This window comes from Apteryx mantelli, chromosome 5 (genome assembly GCF_036417845.1).
Source record: "Apteryx mantelli isolate bAptMan1 chromosome 5, bAptMan1.hap1, whole genome shotgun sequence".
Lineage (NCBI taxonomy): Eukaryota > Metazoa > Chordata > Aves > Apterygiformes > Apterygidae > Apteryx > Apteryx mantelli.
In genome coordinates, this window is record NC_089982.1 from 19,437,528 (window position 1) to 19,457,191 (window position 19,664).

Here is a 19,664-nt window from a genome sequence, read left to right on the forward strand (position 1 = left end):
ACATTGCTTAATCCCTAGAGAAATGGAATTTTACCTGTGAGTTTATTTACCGTGTACTCAGTCTACTGAAAACTGCTGCAACTCGCTGTAGTCCAGTTTAGTTCTTACTGTTCTGAATATCTTTATTTCATTAAAAACTTATGTGCCTCACTAATCCCCCATTTTCCAGACAACTTACCAATACGTTGAGCAGTAACAGTCTCGGGAAGATTCACCTGAAACTTCACTGGTAGCCTCTCTCCGTGAAAGCTGGCCGTCTATTCCTGTTTATTTCCTCCTGTCTTCTAACGAGTTATTAATCTGAAATGCATCATCCTCTGGAAATTTAGTTTCTTTAAAGCTGTTTTACTTGAGCTGTTGCTCCACTCACCCAAGTATTTGAAGAGCAGTGGCTAATTGTTTGCCAGAAATGCTGTCAAACGTTGTTTGATCTTGATCTGTTATTAGCCTGGTAAGAGAGTGCTGTTTTGACACGTTAATGTTATCTTATAAATATGATTAAGGTTGAATATTAAAGCGTTGTTTTGTGAGGCGGACTGGAAGGAAGAAAGAAACTTCAGCCTAGCACATGTTATCAGGACAGCCGAATGTTTGAGGTTTTTTGTTCTGGAAAATATTCAGGTGAAACATGCTGTGAAAATAAACTTTAGAAGAAGCAAGTGTTCACAAAATGTCTTCTAGTAGCTACCATTTAAGTTAATTTCCTGCCAGTGGGGTCATTTAGGGCGGAAGAAGATCAAAAGTAAAAGCAGTGTGAAATTTTACTAACAAATGGTCAAAGTTTTCCCAACATCCGAGCACAAAGACTTCCAGTGCCGTGAACAGCACGCGGAGCGGCAGAGCTCCCCGTCCTGCGGTAACACAGCCATGTGGCGTCCCACCGACATCCCGTGGGTCACGCTCGGGGCTGCGCTTGTCTCCTCACGCTGTTTCAGTCTCCACTATCACACCACCACCGGAGCAGCACGAATCATCCCAACTGAAACGCAGCCCTGTGCCACCTCAGCAGCCCTTTGAGTCCTCAAGGTGGGATCTCACGCAAACCCTTCTGCCCTCCAGTTGGGGGGTAATAAAACTCAAGCTTAAATGGCTGCACCTTACAAGTCCTGTGTGCTAAACAAATGAACAGAAATGCTACAACTTCAGACCTGAATACTGACCAACAGCCAGAAGGAGCACTGGAGGTCGAACAGGGAAAGAGAGGAAATCAAATCCAGAAACTGAGCGTCCAGTCTCTGTTGCACAATCTGTTTTCACAGAATCAGCTAAATCTGAATTAGGGAATTCCACTTCGGTTTTTGCTCCTACCGCTGCTATAGCCGTGGTATCTGGGAAATGACTTAGACACTTCTCGGGAGAACAGCATGGGTCCAGTGCTTCCAAAAGGCCGAAGTCAATACATTCATGTGTCGGATGCATGTGCCAGTGTAGCCGCCCCAGCTGCACAACACATGATGCATCAACTGCTTTACATAGGGTGGGTCAGGAAGAGGCTCATTAAAGAGAAACATTACAGCTCGGCTTGCAACATCTCTGCGTCCTTGTCCAGTTTTATACTGAAGAAAATTACACTGTTTTAATAAAAGGGTTATTCTGGATGGAGACTGAAATCAGTACAAAAGGGCCAGATGAGCTGTATCTGGTACAATAAACACAGACACATTACAGATCTTTCACATCATTAAATCATTATCGAGGAATAATGTAAATTATTCTGATTTAAGTTTTCAGGTAATACCACCAAATTATTTCAATGACCAAGTTCTGATTATTTTACATAGGTGATGAAAGACAAGAGCGAGGGAGCCTCAGCCTGGTGATTTCCTTTTAGCTGAAATTCCCTCCTGCTTGGAAAAGGCAATGACCCAGATCCCTAAAGGCATGCAGAACCTAATTCCCACGGAAATCACTCAGTAGAGTTGGGACAAATTTTTCAAGGGTATTTGGGCACCTACCTGTACAAGTAATTGGGGCATAACCTTTGAGATGGCTTTCTGCGCAGAAGAGCATTTCACGTCTTGGATAAGCAGGCAGCAGAGTAAGGAAGCCAAGTGTGGCGCTTCTGGGCTGTGTGAGCTTGCGTCTGTGGCTACATTTTTTTGGTGCATATGCTGGGAAACAGTGCTGGAGGGAAGTGAGTTACATCACTTCAGTGGGTGCTAAATTGTCACCATTAAGGACGTTCCCCTCAGTGGACCAAAAGCTATTCCTGAATAACCGAAAATATCATCATGTAGCTATTACAGAACATAACCTGTTTTGTCACATTTTCCCCATCCTTGACTGAGTCATCAGTTCTGACTCTAACCATGAACTAGGCTACAGTGCACTGCATACCTGTTTGTACAATGTACATACTGACTTCTGTTTGTCGAAAACCTTTAAATCAGTTAAGACAGTGTTATTCTACTCTTCCTCTGTTTGTTCCCATTGAAGGGGGATTTTGCAGGTGACTCACTGAGACAACAGCCCGAAAGTGGATCCCCCAGTGTCCAGTGGTATCTTGGCTAGTCTGGCCTGTCTCTGGTACATGTCTGTTCTGAAGAATGAAGGATTTGCACAGTGCTAATTCCTGTTACACAGACAATCTGCAGTCCATTTGCTATTCCTTTTTGGCTTTATTTTTAACAGGGCCTTAAAACATATTTTTCCTTAAAATGACAACATTCTTTTCTGCCCTCTTTGTTCGTGGGGCTTTGTGTGCTCATAAACAGTTTAAAAGTTCCCTTCACACCTGCGATGCACATGTGTGCCTCTAATAGACTCTCTTATCTGTCCTTTGCTGATAACTTATGAGGACAGTGGTTATGAAAAGGCACCATCCTTGCGACTGGGTTAAACAAAACAAAACCCAAATTCAAGATCAATAGTTGTGATAGGAAGGCCAGCACATCTGGGGAAGGGGGGAAACCTGAGCCACTAAGCTCACTAGAAATCGACCTGCCCAGAGAGTGTGGGGTTTCTGAATTTTACACTCTGATATTTAAACTTTCCATAACCTGAATTCATTGAAATGCACCAACAACAGAAATCCCCACTTGCATTTCAAATGAACATCTACTGATTGGACACCTCTTCCCAGGAAGGTTCTTAAACATTTTGCAGATATTTATTAATGAAGCCTTCCAAAGTCCTTGGCAAGCAGAGGGGCAAATATATGCTTCCCAGTTTGGCAAATAAGAAAAAGAGCAGAGGAAAAGACACCTAAAGCTTTGACTTTCAAACTCATCCTTCCCACTGCCAGAGAACTGTTCCCCCTTCACTGCTCCAGCCCATTGTTTTTGCTACACTTTGAGTGAAATCCAAAGATAAAGAACACTCTAGTGCTTTTTTGCACTAACGAAAATGATAATATTGTCTTTTCATTTATGGTTTATTCCTGTCTCTACCACTTATGTCTAGGTAATACTTTGACCAAGATTTTCATATGCAATATAGACAGTTAAATGCAAAGGCTGAGAAAGCCCAAGTTCCTATATCTGATATCCTTACAAAATTTTGCACTACCTAGCACATATTATACATTCATGTAATACTGATAATTAGAAGCTCATATTCCTCATTTGGCAAAAGATACTCCTTCTCATTCCTCCTTCCTGTTCCCTCTACAATTATTGTCACTTCTGTAGAGAAAGAAAGGGACAGTGTTTTCCTTATCCCTCATGCTGGCCCCAAAGTTGAGAGGCTGGGGAGGGGGAGGAAAGCTGACCTGTGACTCCTTATCAAATGGCAAACCTTGCTCAAAGGTCCATGGCAGCACCCTGGATCATCCCAAGCTTTTGCTCCATCCTTCCTTGTGCTTCCTGGACTCTGTGGTGCTTATCTGGAAAGCTGTGCCAAAAAAGCTTCCCAATTAACATAGTCTGCACTATGCTAAAGCTATGTTGCTCCTCAAAAAGCAGCTTGTTCAGAAAATGCCCCCCAGGAGACTTGTTTATACAGCAAGGAGTGGAACGACATACATTAAACTTCCCCGTAGTGACTTCTTTTCTGGAAAGATTGCTCTGTTTCCTCCTGCTGTTGGGTTATACTGTGCTCCTCAGGCAGTCCCACCAAAATCAACAAGTCCCCAAGGAAGGAAAGCCCTCAGTCAATACCACAGAGTAGTTTGGGGGCAGTAAGGTTTGCCTGGTCTTTCAGCACTGGTACAAAATCTTAGAGACTTCCTTCTGCACAGAAAACTCAATCATCTGGTTAGACAATGCCACAAACTACAATTTGATACCTAATAAATTGTCCCAAAGCTATAATACAAGTATTTACTTGGTCACTTATCCTTTTGGCAATAGAAAACAATTGAGACCGAAGTTCAGTTGCTATTTGTTGCAGCTGCTGTGGCAAGGACCCCCTAGGAAAGTAATTTCTAGAGGATTCTTGTTAAAAAGACATTTCCTTGGCGTGGGGTGGAGGTGGGGGATGTCTGGAAGATAGCAGCAGGGACCAAAACCAAGCACAGAAGTTTACAAGCATTTCCTGAAGAGCATTTTAAAAGCCCTGTATTTATTCAAACAATTACAAAAACATTTTATCCAGCTAAGCAGTTTAGCCCTTCAACCAAAGTTTAAACCTGACTTTTGATAGACATTTTTCCTCAGTGAGCACACAGACCCTAAGACAACACGTGAGGCAGCATCAGCACTGGGTCCCCCATGGGGAGTGTCTGGAGAAAGGCTGGAAACCTCCTGGTTTTCCTGGCCCTTCCACTGTTTCCAGTATTTCCACTGTTCAGTAGTGACTAACACTCACTCTCTCTCGCTGCCATAGGAGTTGGGTGAATTGTTTTCTTATGAGTAATACACAACTGCAGATTAAGCTTTGTTGGATTCTGTTAATGCACAGTGACCAAGGGTCTAGAAGAACAATTTTCAATCTCGCTGGCTGATCCCATAATGTTTACCTCACTAATTATGGCATATGATTGGTTATATAAGTCATATGGTAACATTATTACTACCTGAGTGGATGATGAACTGAAATTTAAGAATGACAAATCTAGTAAAACTTTCAGACTGCTAAATACATGAAACATCTGGGGTCCAGGATGTCTTTGCATTTATTTGATGGCTTCCATCATCCCAGAGAGTTAACAAAATGATCCCCCCAAAGAGAAGAATAATGATGCCAGGCTGTTTACCTCTAAACAGTCATGAATTTATCATCAGATAACACACCAGCCGTGCCACCTTCTCCAGCCTGCCCTTGTTCTCTGAGCCAAACACAGGAGAGAGGCCAGCTTCCCTCCTTCCATTACTATTATTATTCCCTCATGTTATTCACCATAGGCTCTCTGCTCTCCTTGTGAATGCAGTATGTCAGCTATCTAATCACAACTTGCAACACTTTCTTCAGTAAGGAGTACCATTGCCCTCTCTACCTCTGAAAGAGGAGATAGCCATTTTTGAAGATTTCTCTCCACATGGCAATTCGCGTGCTTGTCTGCTCATATGGCCACCCATTAGATAGGGGTGGGAACTCTCTCTCACTTGACTTCTACTAGTGAAGAAGAAAACCTTCAAAACTAAGTTTTCATTCATTATTAGGAACAAATCAAAAGCCTTTATTTAACCATTTACGCCCTCATGCAGGGAAGACCTGAGAAAAGAATGAATTCTCACACTTCTGTCATCTTTCTCACCCCCCTGGAAAACACTGGAGTTGTCCCAGACACCTTCCATTTGTGGTCTCCTCTTCCCTCCACCCCTGAAGAATGACAGGGGAGACAATGTACAAAAAGGAAGAAAGATTCCCCATCCGCTCCTCATCCTACCAAAGAGCAGAAGTAGGAGGCTCACAGCTCAGTCTCTGTATCTTGGATAACTGAAGGCCCCGATACAGAGAGACGCTTTTATGTCCAACCTTTCCTTTCTTAAGGCAGGAAACAGGAGGACCTCCCAAGCAAGTTCACGATGAACTGGATGGGAGCAGGCTCTGCTCTCTAGTTCTCAAGACAAAAGAGGCAAAACGAAGAAACATGGCAAGTCCTGCCCAGTCTGTGCTACCTGCCAGGTCAGGCCAACAGAAACTTTGCGTAGCCATTTCTGACTCAGCTGCTGCTGAAGACATGGTGGAGAAACAAGAGGTCTCCCGAGCCCAACTCTCCTAATGCCATCTCTTGTTTGCAACTCCATGTTGCAATGGACAGAAATTTTTCTCCTTTTAAACGTATGCTCTGTAAAAACTCACCTTGAACAGAGGCCATATAAGCAAAAAGCACTTTTTGCCTTATACTGCACATCAATGCAGACCTGGTAAGCAGCTCACAGAAAGCCTTCAGACATGCCAGTACATCTAGTGTCAAGAGAGGGTGGTAGAAACAGTTCTCATTAGAGCTTGCAGCATTTGGAAGCCCAAATCCTATTTTTAGTAGTGACTTCAGAAATAGCCTAAGTTATTTGAGAGGGGACTTAAGCCTTAAATGAGGACAAGACCTACATTTCTATGACTCCCTCTAAGTTGACAGGAATACTTGCCACTGGCCACCCAGAGCACTGTGCCTGTACTCTGGGGAACACTACAGTTTTGCTGTAAACAACAAAAAACTAAATACAAGTCATGGTGGTACATCTGTCACTGCCGGGTTTTTTTGACACAGCCTAAATTGTTCTGATGCTTTTGAAAACATATTGAACTAAGTTAACCACAGTTGGATTAGGTTTAGCATTTTGCATTTCTGTTAGTGTTATTTATATATGATTTTTCCTCTCCCGTCCTCCAGAGACCTTGTTTTAGAGCAGATTATCTTGCTTTAGGATCTTCGCAGGCTGTCCTGAACAGGTACACCCTTTTGTGTAGGATAATGTGGTAAAATAAACAATTCTGGAGACTACCCTGCTCTGTGAAAAAAAGATAAATAAGGGAGTTTTTTCCCCATAAGATGCATTACTTTCAGTGATGAGATTCCAAGTATAAAAGTTTCCTGCTGCAATGTAAACATATTTGTTTTGCGATTCCATTTAAAAGATCTCCACTTTAGACATTTAAGACTTTCAGGGAAGAGATCACACTGACAGCAAGTCACTGCCTCATTCAGTGCAAGCTGCCAAAATGCACACAACTGAACCCTGCCCTCCCATTCATTGGACTGGTGAGTATACTTTTAAAAGCATGCACAGCCTGGTTCACACTTACATGATGCACAGGGAATGAGGCAGAGGGCTTGCAGAGTGAAGCAACACCTCATTCTCAAGCATGTGCAGAACAGTCCACCTTCGCTCGCTGCTAGAAATGCTAAGAGAGGGCCATTTGCACTACATATGTGCAACACGCAAGTCTCCAAGATTCATTACTGTGCATATGAAAATTCAATCATATCAAAGCTTAGGCTTTAAGAAAGTCCCACGGGGTTGAACCTTGTGCTCATGCACTTTGAGGGGAAAGAATGAACAACTCTTAAGCTTTTTTTTTCTCTTTTTTGTAGCATTGCCCTGGTCTTTACTTATAGTAAGAATAAAATAGTTGCTAAATGAGTAAACTCCATGTTCCTACTACATGTTTATATCCATTCATTTCTGTATCAATAGTTCTGTTTCTGTGTGGACCCAAATTAATAAATCAGAGATAAGGTCAATCCCAAGAAAACTAAGATGAACAAACCAATTATTTTATCTGAAAACTGCTGTTCTTTGGTCATTTGGTATGACTGCATATGTCCGTTCATACTCTCTATTTCTCTAAGGTATAACATACAGACATTCCATTCCATCTATAACACAGCGTTAGGTAACTCATTCTGGAGCAGAGATTTTTGCAATAAACTTGAAAGTCCCACAAATTCACTTATTTTCCTATTTCATTGTAATTTGAAAATTGCTTTGATTTCATGAAATTTTACATGAAAATATATCTGCACTTCAGTCAAAAAGAGAAAAGTGATATTGAAGGAAAGTGGCAGTTGGGGGACACACATGATCTTTTTTGATCAAGTATAGGATGTGCAATGGAGAGATGAATATTCATGTTCTCCAATGAAAATAAAGACTTTTGCAGCCAAAATTTGTGTGAAAGCAAGCAAACAAAACCTTTTGAACTTCTTGGCTTTTATGCGGACCTTTCACATCCATGGATGTGAAGCTCTTAGAAGCTGGTTTCAGCCTAAAGGTACCAGAACATAGCACTGAAAAATGAGGTTTTTCAAAGAATTATCCTAGGTTCTTTAAAAAAAAAAAAAAAGTCTAAATGCACATAGTGCTTTACTGATGGAGCAAAAGTAGAAAGTCAGTTGCTGTTCCCCTTTCCGCGTAGCGTCACGCACACCTACACATCCTCACACCACGAGCGTCTCATGGCTAGAGCACAGCTATCGCGACGAAGCCCCGGGCAGCCCTGGCCGGCGCGTGGAGCAGCTGCACGCGGGCAGCAGCCAAGCGGAGGTGGCCGCACCAGGCCTTGTCCTTCGCACCACGACTCCCAGGCAGTCGCCGCCGCTGCACGTGTGTGGGGGCAGCGCAAGCTCAGCAGGGACTTCTGCAGCAAGTCCAGGCAGGAGGAGGAGGTTTCTGCTTTTAAGGTATTATCCAAATCGTCCTTTTTATGTACATACAAAAACTTGTTTGGATATATTGTAAAAAAGCCCAGATACACAAAACCCAAAGAGCAAAGGAACTCATGAAAAATGAAAAAAACAAAACCCAAAAAACCAGGAAGCTTTATGGGACTCCTCTTTTGCAGAATTAAATTCCTCCTGAGCTACATTTCCAGGATGAGGCATTTGCAAGTACAACTCTAAAGGACCAAGGCTTAACCGACAAACTGGGAGATATGAAATACTCGCAAGATACATCTGGTGCTGAGATAATTAAAATCAAAATTAAACCTGTGCTATATTTGCATCTGCAAAGCATCAGTTAATCAAACATAATGAGTTAATGAGACCCCTTTTCTGAGGGGAAAATAGTAACATGCTTCACCGTCCTTTGTGTTTTCCATAGATGCCGCTGTCAGACTTCCCAGGCAGAAACCAGCTCTCCCTGAGCGTTTGCACACCCAGTAGCACATTAGAGTCCTGGAAATTTTCGAGGCATTATTGCAACATTAACAGGAAATAATCGTGGTAAAGCCATTTTATAGGAGCTTTTGCTTTGTATTAAGAAGTTAAATAATAGCAACAATTAAAGGGGACACCAAGCAAGACCCAGGGAAGGCGATAATACTCTGTGTCCCATTTTTGCAACCATGAGACAGGCCACTTAGCTATTTAGCAAGACTGCTGCCAGTAAACCAGCGTGTCTCCCACATTCCTAACAGTGAATAACAAGAGCAAAGAACACATTCTCTGGTGACCTCTGCAGATTTAGCAATTCTGGTTATTTATTTTCTTTTTTTAAAATGCTGTTGCTGGATATAGTTTCTAGGTATTGTAATTAAATTATTTTTAATCCCATGGAGAAATAATTTATACTGTCGTGGTTGCTAGCTATTCGAGATATTGTGGTTACATTTTTGGTGTTTTTGGTACATTTTATTGTAACATTCTCAGGGCACTGCAGTCAATTACTACGCATCATGCTGTTTTACTTGCTACAAAGTCTCATCCAAGCATTTTCTAGCAAGTCCTTGTGGATAGCTACGTCCTGTTCAAGAAACACATGTGTGTCCATGCACGGATAGGTAGGAGATCTGTGCCAACTCAACCATTTTGATTAATGCTTTCTCGGTTTGGTTCCTATGGGCTTAAGCCTTCTAGCTCAAGGTGCAATAGAGTTAAAAAATGCATTTTTAAAAGTAAACCAAATGTATTTGAAACAGAAAGGCTTAGCTGATATCTGCCTGTCATGACTTTCCAGTGTTGTAATTTTTCCCAGCTTTTCACTCCTCTCTCCTTTTCCATAGCTCATCATCTCCTATTCACCCACGCAGTCGTGCTGATCCCCTCTCTCCCGGCCATCCCAGTTCTTCCCTTCGCCGCTGCTACCTCCCCTTGGCGCATGGGTGGAAGTGGGAGGGATGGTCCCAGTGGGAAGCGCAGACCCAACCAGCTACTCAGCAGCGAAAGGAAAGGGAAACAGGACTCCCTGGGAGAAAAGTCAAAAGAACGGCATTTAGCCAGGATTTGGGAAGGGTAGAAGAGAAGAGGGCCCATGGATTAAAGAAGGGAAACGGCTGGAAATAAATGTTGGTAGGTCTCAACCTACCAGATCATTAAAGGCAATTGAGGGAGTGGTGACCCCGGTGCTGAGGAAGGGGACATACACTTCAGGGGAGAGAGGGGACTAAAATCCAGAGGCAAGAAAATGAAAAAGTGAAGCGAGTCAGCAGTGCTGTGCACCGTCAAATGGAAATCAGTGGAAGGGCCACAACTCCCAATCACAGTTACAACACGTGGGATTTTCCCTTTCCCACTGAGTCCCTATAGGTGAGAGGGAAGACAGGAGAGCTTGTCCCCGCACAGTGGGAGCGGTATCCGACACACAGAAAATTCACCGTTGTTGCTCATCTGGCATTCTTCATTTATGACTCTTTTACTTATTTAGAGAGCTGATAAACCCATAACAAGATCCTAGAGAAGCTAGAGTACGGAGGTATTAGCTGCTCCTTGAAGCCATTCCTCCAAAACAAGACTTTAAGGGAAAGCAATGGCAGCTAGTCTATAGCCCCAACCCATGGTCTAACATGCACTGTATGGTCCTATTTTTGAGCAATTTTCACCTCAGAAGACGTATGATTTCACTGAAAGCCTTGGGCTACAAATGACCGTTAAGCCTGATCCTGCTGTTTCCTTTTGCGGGATGATGTAGGTAAGTAGATGCTACAGAATCAGCCCCTTAAGGACAAAGGGAGGAACATGTCTCTCCATACATCTACATATCTTTTCCCCTGTGAAAATGCTGTAGACACTTTGTGATTCTTTGTGAAAATGGCAAAACATTAACAGTTTGTGGAAAGTGGAAAACGGGAGTGACCGTGAAAGTACAGCTAGAATCTCACTGGTTTAGCACATCGGTGCTGCTCATTCTCCGCTGATCCAAGGCAGTAAAGGGAATAAGAACAGAAAATAAATGATATTCCTCAGAAGGACATAAAAATGTAACTCTTGCTCAAATTCACATTTACCCTGGCTGTCCCTCCAGCAAGCCGGATCAGCTTGCTTTGCTCATATGAATATTTTCATTAATTTGAACTGGAACATTGCCTGACAAAGGAGTGCAGGACCTCCTGTTTCTGGGCAGAAGCACTGTAACTACCAGCTGAAATATATGAACACCCAGATAAGCCATGAACTGCTAGATCTGTTGATTTATTGCTGATTAAAGATTTCCAAGTTGCTGCTAGTCCTGGTAATTTACACAATTGAAAATGTTATATTAATGTATTTAGGAAACATTCTGAAAGCAAGTTAGTCTACCAGACAAAATAAGTAAATAAGTTGCTGGCTAATGGCCCTTTCATCGGTTTTGGGGAGAGTCCTCTGATTTCCACTACGTATATCAGCAGAGCATCAAATGCACACCTTCGAGCTGTCATAACAGCAACAGCAAAATTCTATTAATTTCCCTTTAAGCTGTATGTCCTTGGTCCTTAATAAAAATACTTCCTATTTGTAAATAAGACACTAAACTTAGCATTTAATGTTACAAAAAAATAAAAGGTATTCCCATTTTTCACACATTATATATCACACTAAGGCAAAAGATCGTTTTAGAAAGAAAAGCATAGGTAGCTCTATTCATATAAAAAATGACATACAAGACTTCAACACAAAGTCCTATAACCTAAACAAGCAAGTACTAATCTAGTAAGAGCATAGTTTAAAAAAAATTGTTAAAATGTCATGTCTTAACTAGTTGAGGTGTGACCCCCACTGTTAAAAAATGGAGCGGCTTACCAACCCTTCAACTAGAATATCACCAAAGATAAAGTGTCGTCAAAAGAGCAACTTTTTTTTTCTTCTTTTTACTGCAGTTCTGTGTTAACTGTCTTGCTTCAAGAGGACAGTCAGATCTACATCTACAGTTCCTGGTTGCAAACACGAGACATTTTCACGGGCTACATCAGCGTGAGGCTGAGCAACAAGTGAGGATGGAGTCGCAGCGAGGGAGGGTGAAATCAGCCCCAAAAGTCACTGACTGGAGGTGAGGTTTGCTCCTCGGGCGCAAAATCACTGATTCTCCCAGGGGGGTTCGCTTGAGGAAGGAGGGCAAAAAGAGGCTCCCGTGGGTGAAATTTTACGACATGGTACAAGCAGAGCATCTCAAAGCCTGCGACAGCTCTTCTGCCATACGAACTCTAGCAGTGTTACCTCTGGCTTGAAGTACACCTTGTGCATTCATGCCAGTAACTGCGAAGCCCATTGCACGTAGTCCAGGTTGGCAAGAAAGGGGCAAATCTTTCAAATGCAACTCATGGGCAGTGCAACTTCTTTCCAGCAACTAGGTGAATTATGATCGATCATTCTCAACGTTGTACCTAATACACACTGAAGCGATAGGGATGTTGTACGTAGGGTAAGGTGGCAACAGTTCCCCAAAGGACAAATATTATACAGCATGCCTGGGGCTGGACCATGTACTATCCCACAAGGACCTGCGCTGAAACTCATGAAACTGAGATAACACGCAGTGGGAAAACAGGTACTACATTCTGGCTTTTTGTGAATATACAGAAAACAAAAGAAAACCTAAGACGAACGTATGAGAAAGCATACCATGCTCCTGTATTTCCTCAAGGTGATTTAGCATAGTAATTATAACAATGTGTACTAGGAAGGAGCACAGTACTTTAGAAATATGAAACTTTGCCACAGCATCTGTTACCAAACTTTGCTCAGAGGTAAGGAGAGGCGACCAAATTCTGGATGAATTATAAAACATTTGAGTGGCCAGGGAAAGAAAGCTTGGAGCAGTTTAAAACCAAATTTCTCACACGCAAAAACCAAAACTACCACCAGCGTTATTATGCATGCACACAAAACCAAATGACAATATCCAATTACTAGAAGGCTAATGCGAAACGCTTTAGTGAATTCAGTGCGTTGCTTGAATTTACAGCTTCTTTGCTACTTTAAGGAAAATCTAGGCAATGCCTTCAGGCATTCAGTATTTTTTTGCCATTTTAGTGCTGAATGTTGGCAGCTCCCTTGCTGCTACACTGTTGCTTATGAAAAGCAACCGTATTTGGAGGTACTAATAGTGTCCCATAGTATAAAATCTATATTTTCTGAAGAAACCAGAATATACCTCTTTCAAAACCATAATGCACAGCATTCACACCATCCAAATTGAGACTTGATAGGGAAATAGCAGACTGATGGCTTCAAATACTGGTTTATGGTTTACCACAAAGATAGTTGAATGAAGAACATTTTCTTCAGACCCCCAAGAATCCAAGCAGAATAAAAGGGAAGGAAGGCTGCATAATTCACAAGCAAGTTAGGGTCTTTTTTTCATAAGGTTTCTATAACCTTATCTTTTTTACTTCTACTCCAACTTTCTTCCCACATATTGAAGACTGTTATTCTCTGCTTATCTCAACTGGACATAATCAAGCAAAACTTCCACAACCACAAGAGTGTACACAGGACAAGAAACCTGGAATTTATTTTCTGTCATATTAATCAGATAAAAATGCCCTAAACTATACCACTGGGACAACGTGCCTTTTCATTCTCACCATTACCCTTTCACAGAGGAAGATATCAAAGATCAGCTTTCTAGGTGTGATTTTTAAAAGCAAACTTCTTTTACCACTGGAAACACAGTTTTCATTTTAGGCTCAAATTTTCCTTGCCTATTCAAATTCAATTTACTTAGTGCCTGAAGAATTAACAAGCAATTTCTTCCTTTACTTCCAGCAGTCCTTTGAAGAATTCCAAGGAGAAATGCTAAAGATCAGTTTTTTTAGATTACTATTTCTTTTATCAATTATTAATCCTACAGAGAAAAACAGAAGGTTTAAAACCTTCTTACTTCCACTTGCCCAGCTCTTAATTCCTATTTTAACATGATATTGTTCCAGACAACCCTGATGAGGTAAATTAATTTAATTAATAAGGAAAAGTTTTGAAAAGAACAGGAGAAGGGGACTAGCAATTAATTGCGTATAGCAACAGATGGACAGACACTCATGCAATTAAGTGATGTCCTACCTCTCCTTGCCGGTGATAGTGCTTTGGAGGTTTTCCCATCTGTTCTAGCATTTTGCCCTTCTTACTGCTAGCAAGCGTTAGTCCCTGGTGGATGCCTGCAGATCTGTTGGTTGCCTGAGTTGGAGCCTCCCCCATCAGGGTGGACTTGATGGAGTTCACCTTGGAGCTGGAGCTGTCTAGCTGGGAGCTCTCCACGATCAGGACCGCGGCTAGTAAGAGGAGACAGCAGGAGCACTTATTCCACATCAGCACGATCATCTCCCCTCCCCCCAAAAGGATTATCTTTTTTTTTCTTTTTTCTTTTTTTTTTAAGGCAAAGAAAACAAAAGAGCAAAAAAAAAAAGGATTTTAAAAAAAAACTCCCAAAGTTGTTAATAAAGCAATAGGTTTCAATGCCACACACTCAAGGAACTGCTGTTCTGAGAGACAGAGGGAAAAAAAAAAAAGAATCCCCTAGGAAAAAAAATGTGTCAAGTCTATAGGCACTGAGCAACTATCGGGTCTGTGAAGTGATGGCTTTTTCCTCCAGGTTCTTGAGAAGTCCAGGAAATTCTTTAGTAACTGAGAGCAACAGACTATGAGGCAACTGCACCCATGGCAGCTCCCCACCAGCGCAGTCACCCAGCACGTTTGCTTAAGCTTCAGAGGAAGAGTGAGTTAGTTACTTCCCCCCACTCCTCCTCTCTCGCTGCACAAGCCAGCAGAGAGGAAACTCAAACCAGATCCAATCCAAGCAGCACCGGCAAAAGCTGGGCTTAGTTTTCTTTCACTCTCTCTCTCTCTCTTTACTTTTTACTCCCCTCCTCCTCCTCCTTTTTTTTTCTTTTGCCTCAGCCTCCGCAGCCAGCGGGAGCAAGGGCGCCCGTCCCCTCCTCCTCCTCCTCCAGCCCGGCGGGCGCTGGGCAGGGGTCGCGGGCATCCGGCAGCGGCGCGGCAGCGCAGGGCAGCGCAGCGCAAGCCCCGGGGCCGGGCAGCCCGCGCCCCGGCCAGGCTCGCGGCGCGACGAGCCGACCGCGCGCGGCTTCCTGCGCTGCCCCGCGCGCGGGCACACGCGGGCGCCGGCGGTCCCTCGCTGCTCCCCTCCCTCGCTAGCCCCTGTATTTTATAGCCCCCGCCGTGGGTCTCCTTCCCTCCGCCCCCAGCTGCGAGCGACACGCTGCGAACGACGCTCGCCTCCTCCATCGCCTCCGCGCTGCTCCCACTGCGCGGGGGGCCGCGGCCCTCCCGCCGCGGCGGGCGGCAGCCGCCGGAGCCCCTCCGCCGCGCCACGCAGAGGCCGGGTGCCACCGGCGCGCTCCCGGCGCAGCCCCGGGCGCGCGCGCCAGCGGGCTGCGCTGCGAGGTGCGGCGCGCCGCGGCCCGCACAGCCGCGCTGCTGTCCCGCCGGGAGGCAGCCGTTGTGGCTTGCCGGGGGGGCGGGTCCCCCCAGGCTTTCTGCACCGACTCCCCGCACTCTGCTGCCTGAGTAGAGCATGCACCAAAGTGCACCAGGCTCCCTGAAATACTGGGAAGTACAAAATACGGCAGCCCTGCAACGCTGCGAAAGCGTGGACCTGGCAGGCTGCTCCTGCCACACCTTATGCCCAAGCCTGTAACCTCCATTGCCTAAATAGGTCCAGCCACTAAAGGTGCACTTCAGTATCCCAAAATATGGCGTGTCGCAATGCCACAGTGCCACTAACAACTCTAGTGATGCATTTTGCATTTATCTTCTCAATTCCTTTGGCATGAGAATACATTCAACTGCAGTGATGTATCCCGGTGCTACCAGATATGCCCATAAGCTCTAAAGCATGCACATCTCCCTGCCACAGCACCAAAACCAACCTGCTCTGAGAAGCAGGGACAGGGGTGCAAAACTGGCAGGATTTGGGTATAGCCATCTCTTAGCTTTTTCCTGGTACCTGCGAAAGAGAGCACCCTGGGTACTATAGCTGAGTAGCTACAACCCTTCTCTTTCGCCTGGGTAAGCGAAAGGAGGGGTGGAGGGAACAAAAAACAGTGAGAGGAGCAGCTTCCGTGCTATCTCATATATTCATATACAAACAGTAACATACCTGGGAACAGTAATGAGAATTTTCATGTTTTTTCCCTCTCCTGATGGACCGCTCCTCCTGGAAGCTATCAATCCTTTTTGCTTATATCTCTATAAATGGCAGAGGGGGTAAAAAATAAAATTATAATGCATAACTGAAATGTCATTTCCCTTACTTTTCAAACAGGAGTTGTGCGAGAGGAATCTGCTGAGGCAGAAACACCGGGGGGAGGTGTGGAGCACCTTTTTGGGGGTGTCAGTGGCCGCCAGTGCTCGTGCTCTCTGTGAGCAGGAGCCAGCACCCCCTTGGAGGGATAGGAGCTCTCTGCAGGGGCACGCCGTGTGCCACGCTGCTTTGCGGAGATCTTTAAAATATTGTCTATCACGTGTTTGCCATCAGTGTGCCCTATTTCAGTGTTCATATTAAACGAAAAAGTGTGTCTTCTAAAGAGTAGGTTAATTTTATCTTTTTCTACAGTTCAGACCTGAGGTCTGTTTGTAGGGACTTAACCCAATCCCACAGGGAAGAATTTTTTTTTTAAGTATCTTTCTTATCTAATGATCTCTTTTCTTAGGAGATTTTTATTACTGTTTTTTTTTTAAAGTAACAACTAAAGACAAATCAGACTCCAAGAATGGATTTTAAACTCTTCTAGCATGGCATTTACTCTGACTCAAGCTTCAGATGAACTCACATTTCATGGTTTTAAAGTTGAAAACAATTTTATTTATACCTGAGTTCAGAAAATTAGGTGCAGAATTAGAATTTCACTTTCCCCCTTACTCAGCTTTGCAAGGAGTAAGGAATGAAAACAAACTTAAATAAAATACTACCGTTTGCTTTCTTCACAGCATTTGCTTTCTCCATCTTTATGTAGCTTTGAGTAAATTAGAATTACTGTTCTGCCTTCATCTCTGATGATTTCTGAAGACATCTGTAAGAAAATGTTTCTAAAAGATCAGAAAGTGATTTGTATTTTCACAGGAAACTGATAAAAGCCAGGGTTTTCTTGGTTGTTTTTGATTTGCTCACACACCTAGCCTTACCTAGCATTTCACTCTTCCCAAACCCAAAAGTGAATGCAAACATCTATCAGGGCCACAGGAAAAAGCTCCATAGATCGTTTCACAGAAAGCTGGCAGAGATCCACACAAGCACATACACACACACACACGCAAAAATCTCTAAAATCGCCACAAACATGCGGTCAACTCCAGCACCTACATAGGCAGCCTCACGCCCAAACGCAGAAGTACTGACATCCATCCACCCATTCAAGTATGAACAAGCTGAGACGGAAACACAAACCGGTAACAGCTCCCTCATTTATAACAAATCAGTCCTGCATTTCCTCTTCCTATTATCACAGACTGACGCAGTCATACTCCGTTTTCTTCCTGGGGATAAAGATACTGCAGAGAACGCTTACGTTATAATTCACATCTCTTACTGATATCCTCCATGCAAACCACAATCAATGTAGCCTTAGCTGTAATCAAATTTTTAAAAATATAAAGTGGCAAATTCTGCTAGCTTACCACAAAATTGGACAAGCAAAATGCCATTTTTTCTCTGCTAAGACCTATTTTTGAACTGTGGGTGGGTCTGGACTATTCATCAAAATATACATGAGGCTGTGTTAATTCACACTTACAACAGTCACCACCTCCAAAATGCTTTATACGAGTCAGAATGTAATGGTCAGTGTCCAGCTGGGCTCTGAATCTATTAACTGACTTGCTTGTTAATTTTGGTGACAGCAATAGCAAACCTCCCAAATTATAACTTTTTTGGACATTATCCTCTTGTGCGCACTCAACAAATGCCTCCACTCACTTGTCTTCTGCTTCACTGAGGACTATAAGAGCATATATTGTGTTAGTATTCAGCTACTACAGATAATCTCAAAGAAAGAAAAAGAAAAAACACACACAACGAACAAAAACTTGTGTTTCTTTTACACAGGAAGCAATAGAAGTATATGAGGCAGCGATGCCTCCACCAAACTCAATTTGAATGAGGGAGGATTATAAAGAGAAATAAACAGATGAGACACACAGAGAGAATCCATGACAATAAAAAAAAATACAATACGATGATCTCATGCAAGTATCATCCAGCTGTACTTCAAATAAACGGATGTGTGGCGTTAAAGAGAAGGCACATACTACCTCTAAAAGGACTGGGCTGTAAGTCAACTATGTTTAAATTAATTTTAAAAAATAACTAAATAAAATTATTTAAATTAATAAATGTAAACAGCAAGCCAAATTCCTTGGTGTAAACAGCAGAGTCCCCATAAATTCAGCCCCTCTATAAATTTGAAAAAAAAACAGGGAGTAGTGCTCACAGATTTTCAGATATTTAAGGACAGACGCCCAAACTCATTCTTTCAATCAGCCTGGATTCAGCTAAGCATGAAGTTAATCAGTCAGCTGGATTCAACTAAGTTTCAAGATATTAATCTAAAATTTGCTGGGAATGGAGCTGGGTGTCCACCCAAAAGGGCCAGAGCTCTTTGATAACTCACTTCTGTGGACTGCAGATAGTTTGCAGCATCTCTGAGGAAATGGAAGCAGGTCTGGCTTTGCTATCCCTGACAGACCAGCTCCCTCCAGCAGAAATAACAACCCGCTTCACTGCAAGGTAACGGCTGTGAGAGCAGCGCCCTGCTCCAGATTAAAGGAGAGGTCAGAAGTGGATGGAGAAGACACTGAAGTCATGCTTTGGTGTTGGGGGGACAGAGGGGGAAGCTCGCTCTTTTTTTCTAACCAGAGCATGAAGGCAACTACAAGATCTTGTGCTGCTACAAAAATTCTTGTGTAGAGGATAGACAATGCTGAGAAACAAGCTATTTAGTATTCTGATTTTTCTGCTTTTAATCAGCATTCAGCCCATCCCTCGTATACTCCAAACTGGTCAAATTTGGTCATGGATTTTCTATGCTACTCATTGTAACAATTCCTACATGCTTTAAAGACAAATTTATTTCACAAAACCTACCTAAACAAAACGGTACTGAGGCAAAAATACCAAGAGGCATCCCCATTTTTCAGATTCATGACTATGCCACTACAACCTAGATTTTCAGTGATGCGAATTTCTAAAACACGTAAGTGCCAAGTGGGACCTACCAAAGGAACCAGCTACCAAACCCCACGGGCATTATGTGCATAGCGTGCATTAAGCATTTTTAAAAGATCTACTCAATATTTTACCTAGAGGCCGACATACTACTGAGGATCAGGCAGAGAGAGAGAGAAAGGTTGAAAAGTAATCACTGAGTTTGTGCCCCCAATTTGGAAAGACTAAGGCTCACGTATTTTGTTTGCGGTCAGACAAACAACTTTGAGCAATACGGTCTTTTGCCCAAAACCACATTTTGCAATTAACTGTAGAGAATAACAGAAGAAGCATTTCTCTGAAAAACACAGTCAGTGGCAAATCCATGAAACACAGGGTATGATCACTGCAAATCTCTCATAAAGTAGTGTATTACTGAGACCAAACCTGTTCCTGACTGTGGCATACGTAACCACGAATCTTCCT

The 19,664-nt window shown here is 43.1% G+C and overlaps 1 protein-coding gene across 2 annotated transcripts in view; it reads right to left on the reverse strand.

The window, feature by feature from the left end:
* Window positions 1-16,204, reverse strand: part of DKK2 (dickkopf WNT signaling pathway inhibitor 2) — a 50,804-nt gene extending 34,600 nt beyond the window's left edge. Inside the window, exons 1-2 of one of the 2 annotated variants that reach the window (XM_013951885.2) lie at window positions 16,137-16,204; window positions 14,081-14,289 (exon numbers count right to left, since the gene is read on the reverse strand). In XM_013951885.2, the coding sequence (XP_013807339.1) occupies window positions 14,081-14,215 (135 nt within the window). In that variant the 5' untranslated portion in view covers window positions 14,216-14,289; window positions 16,137-16,204. Of the gene's footprint in view, window positions 1-14,080; window positions 14,923-16,136 lie in introns of those variants that run through there. The other variant, XM_013951884.2, reaches the window with a different exon arrangement.
* Window positions 16,205-19,664: the final 3,460 nt, after the last annotated feature.